Source organism: Juglans regia, chromosome 12 (genome assembly GCF_001411555.2).
Source record: "Juglans regia cultivar Chandler chromosome 12, Walnut 2.0, whole genome shotgun sequence".
NCBI lineage: Eukaryota > Viridiplantae > Streptophyta > Magnoliopsida > Fagales > Juglandaceae > Juglans > Juglans regia.
In genome coordinates, this window is record NC_049912.1 from 4,657,293 (window position 1) to 4,672,122 (window position 14,830).

At 36.9% G+C, this 14,830-nt stretch overlaps 2 protein-coding genes across 2 annotated transcripts; both read left to right on the forward strand.

The window, feature by feature from the left end:
* The first annotated feature begins 1,186 nt into the window (after positions 1–1,186).
* On the forward strand, positions 1,187–2,985 carry LOC109004707 (U-box domain-containing protein 33-like). Its single transcript, XM_035683720.1, has 5 exons — positions 1,187–1,359; positions 1,504–1,610; positions 1,736–1,857; positions 2,417–2,579; positions 2,917–2,985. The coding sequence occupies exons 1-5, from the start codon at positions 1,206–1,208 to the stop codon at positions 2,983–2,985; spliced, it is 615 nt and encodes a 204-aa protein (XP_035539613.1). The 5' UTR covers positions 1,187–1,205.
* Positions 2,986–6,975: 3,990 nt separating this feature from the next.
* LOC118343997 (U-box domain-containing protein 33-like) lies at positions 6,976–9,300 on the forward strand. The gene is made up of 3 exons (XM_035683721.1): positions 6,976–6,990; positions 8,060–8,422; positions 8,596–9,300. Exons 1-3 carry the CDS (start codon positions 6,976–6,978, stop codon positions 9,298–9,300), a joined length of 1,083 nt encoding a protein of 360 aa, XP_035539614.1.
* Positions 9,301–14,830: the final 5,530 nt, after the last annotated feature.

The following is a 14,830-nucleotide window of genomic DNA, read 5'->3' on the forward strand; positions in this document are numbered from 1 at the left end:
ATGCTGCCACTCTACGCCGAAAGCAGTCACTCAGACAACTAAAGACATAAAGTTGACAGCCTGTTCATACCCGTGCTAAAACAGTACCCACTGTTCACTCACGGATTTGCTTTTACTGTTTCAGTTTAATGATTGTAAACAGGAACTCCTTATGCTATAAAAGGAGAACCTTACTTCAGAATTAGGCAGAGTCAATTCCAGAGTTCACTCGCCTCTTTCTCTTCCATCCTCCATCTCTCATTACTCTCACCCTATTTCAAATATTGTAAGTGCAAATTGGCACTACCTGCTTCACTTGTAATTTCATTATCTTTATGTTAATGAATTATTTTTCATATATCTTATTTTGCTTTGCATACATACATATGGTCGGTTTAACCGCCTGCTTCTAACTGCTCATATTTATTATTGTGCTTACTCTGTTTACTCTTTGTTCGTTTATCAAATTCTCATTTCCTTCTCTTCTTCTTCAGTCCCCCTCTTCCTTTCCGCTGTTTTTGGTAATATATATATATATATATATATATATATATATATCGAGGTGATTTCAAATTATCTGAATTTATATATAAACAGTAATATTTTATACATCTCATTAAAATGTGTTTAAATGTAATTAATAGATTCAGATATATATTTAAATGCATGAAATAAATTGATCAGTTTTTAACTCACTCCAGCAACCAAACATTTTATATATCTATGTATTAGTTATTTTATAGATATAAAAATTATTTTTGAGAAAAATGTATGTTGGCACAAGGACTAAACACACAAGTTTTTACTAAGAAAAATTGTGAGGTTTGGATAATGAGTTGAGTTAAGTTGAGATAAGATGAAATGAGATGATGAGAATTAAAAGTTGAATAAAATATTATTAGAATATTATATTTTAATATAATTTTTATTTTTGGATTTGAAAACGTACATTAAATTGTCTATTATATTTTATTTGAAAGTATAGAAAAATTATAATTTTTAGATAAGATAAAATGAATTGAGAATGTTTTTTAATCCAAACAAGTCCATGCGTACTTAAGTAGAAAATGTGTTCAGACTAATTTGCACAACAAAAGTCTTTGAAATGTAATAATTTTACATGATTTCTAGCTGCATGTCGGACTTTTGTGCTTTTCACAAAAAATGAAGTGCATATATATATATATATGGCGGGTAGTAGGCATAAGATCACTTGAGGAAATTCCATGGCTGATCATCAGGATATGATCACATACGTTGCGGTGGGAAAAGATGTGAAAGACTGCAAATCAATCCTGTCTTGGGCCATAGAGAACAACGTCGGAGGAAGCAGGATTTGCATCATTCATGTTCACAAGCCTGCAAAGCTGTTCCCTTTAGGCAAGTTATTTATATCTATCTTTGAAAAAACTTGATCATCATAAACCGAATTAACATGCAGCACGTTGGAGTCCACATGTATTTATTATTTATGAAGTAGTTTTGGAGTTATTTGAGTCGTCTTCTCTTCATGTACTTGATCAGTGCGAAGCTTAATGACGGAAAGGAAGGTCAGAGAACGCCTGGAAAGTGGTACACAAAATATGCATGCAATCATGGAGGAATACTTTCTTTTCTGCCAACAAAAGGGGGTATAAATTCTTCTCATGTGCATCTTTAATTCTTATCTTCTCGATCGTCCGGATTGGAACATCGATCTAAGTGCTGATCAGTTTTCTGACCTCTTTTTTGTGGTGTTTCAAAATAATATATATAGGTACAGGCACAAACGCAAACCATTGAAATGAACTCTATTAGGGAGGGAATCCTAAAACTCATCTCTAAATATGGGATCAGGAAGCTTGTCATAGGATCAACATCGGCCAATCACTATAAAAGGTAATATTTAAGAATATTGTCAAACATTGTTCTGGGATACTCTTTCCTGTGTCTTCCTCTCTCTCTTTAGAGAATTGCTACAGAAATAAAAAAGATTACACAAAACAAACCCACAAACTGATGTGGAATCATGGAATTCGTTAGATCTACTTTATAATAAAAATAACTTTACAATCTGACGTATCATATCAAGCCACATCAGTTTGAGGATTTATTTTTGTGTAATTCCTTTATGGCTAAAGTATTTTCCTATTGAGTTATACTACTCTTACCAATGGTTTCTACCGCTTGTTTTTACGATTATGATTTTTTTTTTACTAACGGTAGCTCCCAATGGTAGCTGTAGTGCCACTCTTTTCTATTTTTTAGAATATTCAAAGATTTAGGCCTATTTGTAAGCCACATACTAAACACACTTCTGGTGTGATGTGAAAACTTGCTGCCTAAGATTTTTGAGGATTTTGTAGAGGCTGAAATCTCTCTCTGGTTTATTCAGCATGATCATGTGCATGGTTTGATATTTGGATTGATGTAGCTTAATTACTGCTCCATTTTGCAGAAAAGTGGAACTGGGGTCTAAGAAAGCGAAGTATGTGTGTAAAACTACACCTCTCTCGTGTCAAGTTCAAGTGATTTGCAAGGGCCACCTCATATTTACCAGGCTTGCTTCCAATCTTTTGTCAATTACACTTGCAAATATGTCATTCTTTTGCTACCTTTCTGTTTGTAGTTCTATCTCAGTTTTAATTATGAGTATAAAAGTTGAAGAACAATGGATGAGAATATGCTCTGTTTTTCATATATCAGATATGCACACAGATGTTGCTATATATAATACAATTGGAGAGTCATCGTAAACATTCAAATTTTGAAATACAAAAAAACTGAATCCCAGATTTTAAGCATCCGATTCTCTTGTGCGTGATTTGTTGTGGCTGATTCCTCATTTCCGTTACGTGAGTTTCGGTTCGGCTTGTACTTCGGCGTCAGGTGCAGCAATAACAGCTTTATGATTCCTTATGTCTGTTACGTGAGTTTCTGCTTGTACTTCGGCATCAGGTGCACCAATATCCCCCCGCAATCGAAATGGCAGATCTTGCAATTGAAGATTGGCTCGTAACAGAGTGAATCGAGGAGCATTTAATGCTTTGGTGAGCAAGTCAGCCAACTGATCTGTTGAAGAGATAAACGAAACTTGAAGCTTTTTTTGTAGGACTTAATCTCGTACATAATGAAAATCGATTTCAATATGTTTAGTGCGGGCGTGAAACACCGGATTGGATGAGAGATATGTTGCACCAATATTGTCACACCATAACGTTGGACAGTGAGGAAGAGAAATGTTTAAATCATGTAGAAGCGATTGAATCCATTGAAGTTCCGCAGCGGCGTTGGAAAGAGATTTATATTCAGACTCAGTGCTACTTCTTGCAACTGTTTGTTGTTGTTTACAACTCCATGAGATTAAGTTCTTTCCATGAAAAATACAGTAAGCACTTACACTTCTTCGATCATCGCTATCCCCTGCCCAATCATCATCACTAAAGCTATGAAGAGCTTTATCAATTTGTCTGGAAAAGTGAAGGCCGAATGAAATGGTATGCTTAAGATATCGAAGGATGCGCTTCACTGCCTGCCAATGAGGTTCTTTTGGTTGATGCATGAATTTGCTTACACGATGAACACTGTAAGCGATATCTGGACGTGTAAAACCAAGGTAATGCAAGGCTCCAACTGTACTTCGATAAAGCTGGGGATCATTGAAGTCGGCACCTTCAAATTTAGAGAGATGGCATGTGGTTGCCATGGGAGTTGCACATGGTTTTACGTTGTCCATGTTTACTTTCCGTAATAATTCACCAATGTATTTTCGTTGGGTTAAAAACAAAGCAGCACCCATACGCAATGTTTCAACACCAAGGAAGAAAGATAATTGCCCAAGATCTTTAACTGGAAAATTTTTTTGATAAGGTGCCAATTAATTGATCAATAGCCTTGGTGTTTGAACCTGTAATAATTATATCATCCACATAGATGAGGATGATTAATTGGACCTTGCCTTGGTGAAAAGTGTAGAGAGAGGTGTCAGCTTTCGAGGCTATAAATCCAAGTGTTTGCAATTGATCCGTGAGTCGAGAGAACCACGCTCTTGGGGCTTGCCGAAGGCCATAGAGACTCTTTTTTAATTTGCAAATATGATGAGGATAATCCGGATGAATAAATCCTTGTGGTTGTTGCATATAAACATCTTCTTGAAGGAATCCATGAAGAAATGCACTTTGAATATCTAGTTGGCGTAGAGGCCAATTATTAGAGACTGCAAGAGAGATGACAAGTCGTATTGTGGTTGGTTTAACCACTGGGCTAAAAGTCTCAGTAAAATCAACACCTTCTTGTTGATGGAAGCCTTTGGCAACAAGGCGGGCTTTAAATCTATCAATGCTACCGTCCGCCTTTTTTTTGACACGGTACACCCATTTATTTCCAACAAGGTTGTATTCTTGTCAGGGTGGAACTAGTTCCCAAGTTCCATTTTGAATTAATGCATTGAAATCCGAAAGCATTGCATTTCTCCACTGCGAGTGTTTATTTGCTTCGGTGAAACAACTTGGCTCAACGTAAGAAGTATTTACCTCGGCAAGAAGTGCTTTTGGAAGAGGATATTTGATATATCCTACGTACGGCAATTTTGGCTTGAGGTGATTAGTTTGGGACCGGGTGACCATGCGCTGGGTGGTAGCAGTTGTGGACACTTGGCGTGGCAAGGTATTGGGATGTGGAAGTGCAGCAGGTGTCGAGCTAGAAGCAGCATGCGGGTCCGAAGCGTTGGCATCATCTGACTGGTTCAATACCGTTGGAGTGGTATGTGGCATTAGATCAAATTCAAGTGGCATGGGATTAGGTGGAGATATTTGAGAACCTATATGTGGAGTTAGCATGTGCGGACGTGTGGAATGTAAATCAAAAGGAAGGGATGCCGTGTCTGACTGAGATTGACTGAGAGAGGGAGAATCTGATTTTTGATATGGAAATAAAGATTCATCAAAGACCACGTGTCGAGAGACATAGATTTTTCCTGTTGATAAGTCTAGGCATTTGTACCCCTGATGTGAGAGACTATAGCCTACAAAAATACAAGTTTTGGAGCGAAAATCAATTTTGTGACGATTATAGGGTCGTAGGTTGGGCCAACACGCACAACCAAAGACACGCATAAAATCGTAGTTTGGCTTTTTGTGATAAGCTTTTTCAAACGGAGAGAGGTTATTCAAAATTTTAGTTGGCAAACGATTAATAATATAAGTAGCCGTTTGAAAAGCATCTTCCCAATAGGATTGAGGAAGTTTTGAATGAGCTAATAAAGCAAGTCCCATTTCAACAATTTGACGATGGCGTCTTTCAAGCGAACCCATTTGCTCATGAGTATAAGGACAAGCAATACGATGTTCAATACCACAATTTTTGAAATAAGTATTGAGGCGGCGAAATTCACCACCCCAATCGGTTTGAACCGCTTTAATTTTTGTATCAAAGTGACGTTCAACATATGTTTGAAATTGGAAGAAAATATTTTCAACTTCAGATTTATTTTTGAGAGGGAAAAACCAAATGAATTTTGTACAATCATCCAAGAAACAAACATAATAACGAGAGTTATAGCTTGAGGTAACAGCACTTGGTCCCCATACATCAGAAAAAATTAATTCTAAAGGTTGACTTGCATGATTGACTGAGTTTGAAAAAGGCAAATTGTGACTCTTGGCCATCTCACAATCAGGGCAAATAGACAGCCTCTTATTGACTTCAACAGAAATATTATTGGAATTTAACACATGATTGACAGTTCGAAAATTAGCATGTCCTAGTCGACGATGCCAATTAGAGATGGAAATACGAACACCGACAAAGGCAGAAGAGGCAACGCGTTGAAGTGGTGGAGAAAAGTAGTACAATCCATCTTTGCTATGGCCTCTATGAAGGACGTTCCCCGAGTAGTCCTTGATGAGAAAAAAATCATTGTGAAACTCAAAATAAACATTGTTATCACGAGTAAATTTTTGGACAGAAATTAGATTTTTTGTGATTTGGGGAACAACAAGAATGGTATCAAGAACAAAAGATCTCGAAGGTGTGGATAAGGACGTGGTGCCAGTGTGTGTTATAGACAAACTTGAACCATCACCGACTTGGATTTGATCAGTGCCAACATAGTTTTCTCCACGTACATTGAGATTATTGAAATTGTTGGTCAGATGGTGCGTTGCTCCAAAGTCAACATGCCACTCTTGGTCAGACGGCTGCTGAGTTTGGTTGGTGGAGAGGTTGGCTTGTCCAGTTCGACGTGGTGGTGGGGGTAGAAAGTGAGGATCATAACGCTTATAGCACCGAGAGGCAGTATGACCTGATTTTTCACATAATTGACACCACAAATCAGAATTACGGGGTGAGAAATTACCTCTACCAGTGCCACGATTTGAGCTTCCAAAGCCACGCCCTCTATTGGAGCTGCCACGGCCACGATAGCCAGAAAAATTTTGTTGGCGTGCAGCGACATTGGCTATCATATTCGTTATTGGAGTGGACTGGGAATGGTGTGAAATGCGGGCTTCACAAACAAGCAGCATAGAGTATAGCTCCTCCATTGTCAATGGCTCAGTGCGAGCAGAGATAATAGTGACAAGGGAGTCATATTCTGGTCCCAAACCAGCAAGCAGATAAGTAATGGTGTCATCAGTATTCAATGGTTGTCCAGCAATTGCAAGGTTGTCCGTAAGACGTTTAATATGCATGAAATATTCAGTTGCTGTCTGATTATTTTTGCGAGCTGTTGAGAGTTGAGTTCGTAGTTGAATGAGTTGAGCCCTGGACTGAGAAGCAAAAGAGGATGTGAGAGCAAGCCAGACTTCACGAGAAGTTGTGCAGTGAGCAACCTCCGCAAGAACTTCATTAGTGAGAGAAGCATTGAGACAACTAAGAATTAAATTGTCTTGAGTGTCCCAAATGTCAAAAAGCGGATTTGGAGTCGTGTTGCCATTGTCGGCAACAATTTCCTTTGATGGTGGCTGGAGAGACCCATCGAGGTAGCAAAAAACCTTTTGGCCTTTCAGATATGGAAGCATGGTGGCCTTCCAGGTGGGGTAGTTGGCACGGCTGAGTTTTGTAATATTGAGAGAGGAGGTGGGATTGAAGAGGGGAAGTTGAGTAGGAGGCATGATGAAGAGACGGGGGGTGGGAATTGCAGAGAGATGACGTTGGTCTAATGGCTCTTATACCATATAAAAGTTGAAGAACAATGGATGAGAATATGCTCTGTTTTTCATATATCAGATATGCACACAGATGTTGCTATATATAATACAATTGGAGAGTCATCGTAAACATTCAAATTTTGAAATACAAAAAAACTGAATCCCAGATTTTAAGCATCCGATTCTCTTGTGCGTGATTTGTTGTGGCTGATTCCTCATTTCCGTTACGTGAGTTTCGGTTCGGCTTGTACTTCGGCGTCAGGTGCAGCAATAACAGCTTTATGATTCCTTATGTCTGTTACGTGAGTTTTTGCTTGTACTTCGGCATCAGGTGCACCAATAATGAGGTGGTCTATACATATTCCTTTGCAAATATGATACTTTATTACTCTTGGATCATGCTTTATTTTTTTTAAGTTGAAGAAAGTTCAAAAGTTTATATGTAACACTACGGCAAAAACTTCAAAATACTCCAATTTCTATGTGCCAAAATACATCTAAACTCATCTTTTTAACGTGCTTCAAAGAGCAGAGGGATATATGATTGACGCTATACGAAGAGTAAGCTTTTTAGTTACGAGTTCTGCTACTTATAAGTGAACTTCTTCAATGCTTTGAATTCATGGGGGTTTTCTTTACACTCTTCATTACACGTTTTGCAAAAAAATAGTGCATTTTACATGACTAATACATGCATGAGTTGTACTGCACAGAAGCCCCACACTTTGCACATCAATTAAAAATATGTAATTTTACTCTTTTACCCTCATATCATGAAAATATTTCATAAAATATGAGGGCAAAAGAGTAAAATCACATGTTTTTAAGAGGTGTGTAGAAATGTGGGGCTTATGTCTATAATTTTTCTACATGCATTCACCATATATGCTTGAAAACAATACAATTGTAAGCTTTTTAAATCTTACAGAAATTGCTAATAATCTGATCAATAGGCCCAAGATGCAAAGAATCAGAGAGACAAATACATAGATGAACTATGGATTTCCAAAGAACAAGAAACATCATTAAAGAGCCAACTTGCAGAGTTACAGAAAGAAAGGGATGAATTGCAGATGGAGCGTGATCATGCACTAAAAGAAGCTAAAGGGCTAAAGAGAAAAGAAGAGGACTCAAATGGACACATGCTCGAGCTGCCTGAATTCTCCCTTTCTAAAATTGAAGAAGCTACTCAAGGATTTAATGAATCCCAGAAAATTGGACAAGGAGGATATGGCAACATTTATATAGGTCTCCTACAAACTAAGGTAGCTATAAAGAAGTTGCATTCTCATGGCTCCCAAGAGTTCCAAATGGAGGTTTGTATATGCATTAATTGAAAAACACTAGAGTTTTTTAGATCAGAAAAATATTTTACTTAAATATGTTAGCATGTTTGGAGACATTTTCAATGAAAAATTATTTTGATCTCAAAAATTTTGGTTGAATAATTTGATCTTAAATTTATTGGTTGTATACATATATATATCAGGTTAATGTATTGGGTCAGTTGAGGCACCCCAATCTTGTGAAACTCATTGGATCTTGCCCTGAAGCTTTTGCACTCATCTATGAATATCTTCCTAATGGAAGCCTTGAAGATCGACTCAATTGCAAGGACAACAGTCCTCCATTGTCATGGCAAACTCGACTACGGATTGCCATAGAGTTATGCTCTGTCCTCGTGTATCTTCATTCCAGTACTCGACCTTGCACCATAGTGCATGCAGATTTGAAGCCAACCAATATTCTCCTTGATTCCAACTATGTATGTAAACTTAGTGACTTTGGAATTTGCCGCGTGTTAAGCCGCAATCAAAGTTCAAGTGACAGTGTAACACTGAGTCATAACACTGTCCCAAAGGGAACTTTGCCTTACTTAGATCCTGAATTTCTTCAAAGAGGAGTTCTTACAGTGAAGTCAGATGTTTACTCCTTTGGAATCATTTTACTGCAATTGTTGACAGGGAAATCACCACCCTACTCTATAGTAGATGAAGTCAACTCTGCCTTACTTGCAGGCAATTTTGAATCCCTTTTGGATCCTTCGGCTGGACGTTGGCCATTGGAGGTTGCTCAATCTTTGGCTGAATTGGCACTGATGTGTTCTGACAATAACAGAAAAAGGAGACCAGATCTTGGGACAGGTGTCTTGGAGCTACTCGAATCATTAAGGGATCCAACAGGAGGTACTTGAAAGGATTATCAGCCAAGATGGAGCTTGGCAATAAATTGTTTAAGGTTGTGTGATTTGATTAATTGTCAAGTATTTTTGCAGGAATATGGATGTTTGAGTGGTATTGTAGGTGAGAGTCTATTCTAAAACTCCATTGAACTATGAGTTGTTTCAATAAATATTTTTGGATAATATTTATAGAGAAATGATTTGTACAAGCTCCAAATAGATATGCTCCGACATGTATCTTTGTAAAAAAGTGGACCACTCCTTAAAACATTGTTATCAAGTGTTATCAACGGAGGTGGAGCTAGCTAGTTGGCTGTTAAACAAAAAAATTGTTTGCTAATAAGTGATTGTCAAATGTCAGGTGTCTTCTGCAGTAATATAGAGTACTTAATTATGACTTGTTTAACAGCATTTTTTTATTTTACAATAAATCAATCAAGCATCTTCAAACAAGATTTATAGAGAATTTTTCAAAAACTTGCAAAAAGCTAATTAAGATCTCAAAATACTTATACCTTTATGGTTTTGTCTTTGGTTTACATGATAATTATGACCTTGCATTTTTAATCACAGTCCAATTTCCTTTTTTCCTTCATCGGTGCTGGTGTGAGTTTATGGGCCGATGGGGATAGTTTCTCTTTTGTTGGGTTGGTTCAGGTCTTTGGAATTGGAGAAGGGTGTGTTGGGTCCTTTGTCAAATTATTAATTAATGTTCTCCTATTGACCATAACACAAGATCTTCCTGTATGGCTGAATTTAGCTTCGGCGCCATCCCTATAGGCTCGATGCTAATCTTCTTTCGAGTTCACTTAAGAAGTAACTCAATTTGTATAGTTCATCCCATCTTCGCAGAGCCTATTAGAGAGAAAAATAATCGACTTCAACTTGTCATTTGCGTTCGTTCTCTGCTTCAGCACCCTCCAAACTTTGTAGTTCCTGTAGTAGATTCTTTTTTTGTAAGGTTACAATACCAAATACCTGTTCATCCCACTTCTTTAAATCCATTTTCAAAGCCTTCAATTTTCTAGCCAATACTTTGCTCGGAGTACCCTCTAGTTGATAAGAATTCTACCATTGTCTCACCAATTCCACAAACCCTTCCGTTTTTAGCCACATATTCTCGAATTTGAATGGTCTTCTACCTCCTGGAATTCCTCCACAATCTAGCATTATGAGAAAGTGATCAGAGCAAACACAAGGAAGTATTTTCTGACAAGAATCTGGAAATTGCATTTCCCATGAAGGAGATATAAAGAATCTATCCAGCCTTGACCAAACTTGATTATTGGACCAAGTATACTCTCCACCCATGAGAGGTAAGTCCATAAGGTCTAACTCAAATATTAGATTTGAGAATTTCACCACTGCATGGTTTTGTCTCCCCTGCCCCACCCTTTCAGATGTGAGAATTCCACCACTGCATGGTTTTGTCTCCCCTGCCCCGCCCTTTCACTAGGAAATCTTGTCATATTAAAATCTCCACCAATACACCTAGGGACCTCCCACCAAGTACATAAGCTTGCCAATTCATCCCAAAGCAATCGTCGCTCGCAATCTAAGTTAGGGCCATAAACCCCCGTAAAAGCCCAAGCAAAACCATCTATAGAATTTTTAAAGGAACACCCCATTGAATATTCTCCCACAAATTCATTATGTTCTCCACTACTCTCTTGTCCCACATCACCAAAATACCCCCCAGAATCCCCTATGAAGGTAAGTAAGACCATCTTACATACTGACAGCTCCAAATACTTAGTATAGTTATTCTTGTGATAAACTCCAGCTTTGTTTCCTGCAAACAGATAATGTCTACTTTCCATTGTCTCAACAATGATCTAATTCTAAGACATTTGTTGATCTCATTCAACCCTCTTACATTCCTGTAACACCTCCTACCTGTAGTCTAAAAGTGTCATGTGTTTGTCATAAAATAAACCTGGCAAGAGATCTCATAGTTAATAACTAAAATTAGAATTTATTTTGTAGAAAAAAATGTCGAATAAAATGTCTTCCAAAAATATTAAATGAATAAACTGAATAAAATTTATGTCATAAAAGCAATTTTATTCTAGAAGGTCTGAAAATAAATCAATTGCTCCTTCTAATCCTGGCTTTCCTGCTCATGTTCATCATCCTCATCTGGGTGATTAAAAACATGAAAATAAACTAAAATGAGTCGAAGACTAAGTAAGAAATCCATCACAACGTAAACATAATAAACATAAGGTTTTCATAAAATTTTTCATGCTGAGAGTTTAAAATTCATGACTGTTCATACTGATATTTATGCTATGCATGAATGATCTATCTATCTGATCTGACTAGCCAACACACTTAACCCTGTGTGTGAGGTTGTACATCGGCCCCACGTCCTGCGGTTGAGAGGGGAGCTGCTGATAGTATTCTGGCATACTATGGTGGACCACGCTTAAGTCCGTGGCTTGCACAACCACCCTGATATGAACTGCATTGGTACCATGCATCTAAATGACCATCTGATTAACTGATCTTATCTTATCTTGCACTTGAACTTAAGATAGCTTACGTGTCTTATGCACATGAGATGCATGACATAATACATACATAATTATAATTTATGAATTTGAACATTATACGGAATGAAATGATCGTATGCTATGTTGGACGACATGTTTACATATGACATGAGTGGTACATAAAAAATGGCTATCAAAGAATTGGCACTAATAATAATTTATATAAGCTAAACTGTGATGATTCTAATTTGTGATCAAATTACTTACCTCGCTACGCTTCTTCTTGAATCTCACTTTGTAGCTCATCACCTATACTCAATATTAACTATCACTAAATCTGTTTAGGAACAATATGTACTAATATTCTACTTAATTAAATTCACAATCTAAAAGATAGTCAAATAAATCTTTTGATGAACACCATAATCAATAAATCCTGATATTTAAATTAGTTAAATACTAATAGAGAGTTGCTACAGACATAAAAGAATCTTATACATTGATGTGGCACACTCACAGTGTGACATGTCTCCCCACTTTTTTTTTTCGGTTCCTTTTTTCTCCCTTCCCGTGCATCTCCCCTCCCCTCCTCCCTCTATCTCCGCCCGTCTCCGCTTCCTGTCGCCGACATAGTGGTCGGAGACAACTTCAGGGCCGGCAGAAGCCGCCGGCGGTCCATGCGGCACCATTCTATTCATGGTAGCGCCTCTCTTGTGCGAGTCCCATCCCCTCCTCCCCCTTTCCCTCTTTGTCTCTGCCTGTCTCCAGCTTTCCCGTCGCTGCCATAGTGGTTGAGGACCACCTCAGGGCCGGCAGAATCTGCCGACAGTCCAAACGGCATAGTTCGGCGGGGGGATGGGAGCTCCTGTGCACGACAGCTCATGAGGTGGATTCTGCCAGCCTTGGGGTGGTCCCCGACCACCATGGCAGCGACGGGCAGAGACAGAGAGGGAAAGGGGGAGGAGGGGAGGGGACTTGCATGGAAGGAGGAAAAAAGGTAAGAAAAAAAGAAACGTGGCACACTCACACAGTGTGCCACATGAGTGTGTGAGATCCCTTTGTAGGATCCCTTTGTGTCTGTAGTGTTTTCCATACTAATAACATATTATAATCTAGTAGAATACTTGGGCTATTTTAAATAAGTCATAATAAATCCCAATTCTTAAAATAGGTTTCATTTCTACACATAATTATTCAATCTTATAAGAAATCTAGTAAATATCATTTAAATATTCTTAACATATTTCTTAATTTTTCTATTTAAAATATAACATAATAATTTTTTTAAAAATCCGACTAAATAGACAAGAAATATTAAGTAAAATATTAGGTTCAATAGTATACTTTAAAATATATTTCGAATTCTTTAAACACTTTCTTATAAAAATGAGCTTATGACTAATATATTTATTTAATAAAATTAAACTCAACTTCAAATAAAATGACACAATAATATTCATAATTAACATATACTTAAATGTAAGGTTATAGATGTAATTATACTTAAAACACTCCTTCAAGATACTATGGGAAGGGATTAAAAAGGGCATAAAAGTAATCTCCAATAACACCTGTACTTAGTAAATTAAAACCTAAGAGTATTGATAGTAGTTTATGCATCTTCATATGCAAAATCACATCTTTTGAAGATTGATTTTGCATATGAAAAACTTATCCACATTGGATTATGCATATTTAAATCAAATAATAATAAAATATTCATTATTTTATAAATTTTTTTTCCTATAAATCTGAATGGTTTATTTTATGCATCTAGATGGTCTATTGTTAATCTGAATGGTCCAATAAATTCAAGTCAAATTACACTACCCGAAGGCAAAAAAATTCAATAGACCATCCAACTCAAATAAATTCAACTCCAAGTCCAATAAATTTCATACAAATTCACAACTTAATATAATGTAATTCCATACAAATTCAACTGTCCAAATAAATTACATACAAATTCAACTGCCCTCAAAATAAATTCCATACACATTCAACATCCAACCAAAAGAAATTCCAAACAGATTTATCCTTAAACCTCATGTATCAAAATCAACTTAATAGAAAATCCATAAAGTTGATTTTAATACAACTTGAACTACATAAAGTTGGACTTGGCAACTCCATATGTCAACCACCAGCTCCACAACAGCAGTTCCACAGCAGCCCAGCTCCACAGCAGCTCCACAAAAAAATGATGTAATTTGGTTCAACCAGCAGTACAAAAATTACCTAAAATATATCACCGCAATTAAAACAATTACAAAATTACCATCATACAAACATACAACTATGTACGAGATATGACCTTATTCCTTTGTTCCTCAATGATCTCCATTTGAAGATTATGGAAATATTCTTGCTGCAAACCATTCATGGAATCAATATCCAAGTTCATAATTTCCATATCAGTTTTTCTCTTTTTAAGAGCTACGAAGTCAGATCTCTCTCTTTCAGTCTTAATTTCCAACTCAAGTTTTCTCTTCATAAGAAGTAGTAACTCAGATATTTCGTTCTCATACTTCAATTGTGATTCTCTTATCTCCATCATACAAGTCCTCCTATCATCTTTCATTTGGTTTAAGGCCTCATTAATTACTATATTTTGTCTTTCATTACATTTTATTTCTTTATCTCTTGCTTTTTTAACCTTCTTGCCCAGAGGTCTCTCACAATCGACAAACACATTTTCCATATCTTTCCCTAAAAGTATTGAGTTTGGAGTAATACCTAAACTTGTCCCATTTTTTTTTCCTTTTTAAGAGGTCCATGTGTGTTTGCCATTTCGGTTGGTGCCTCAATAAATTCTAACAATGATTTATGCTAAAGTTATGTTTTCGGTTCTCTATGTATATGATTTTTGCCTTATCAATTTACAAAATAGTGGAACAAGATACAACTAAAAACATTGCCAATATGTAATAATTAGAACCACAAAACATAGCATAGAGCATTATACATTGTCTTGCTCGGTCGCACCGCTTGGATGCATTCCTTCAACTTGGGCTAAGCTACCACAGAATTTATTGACGCATTTTTGA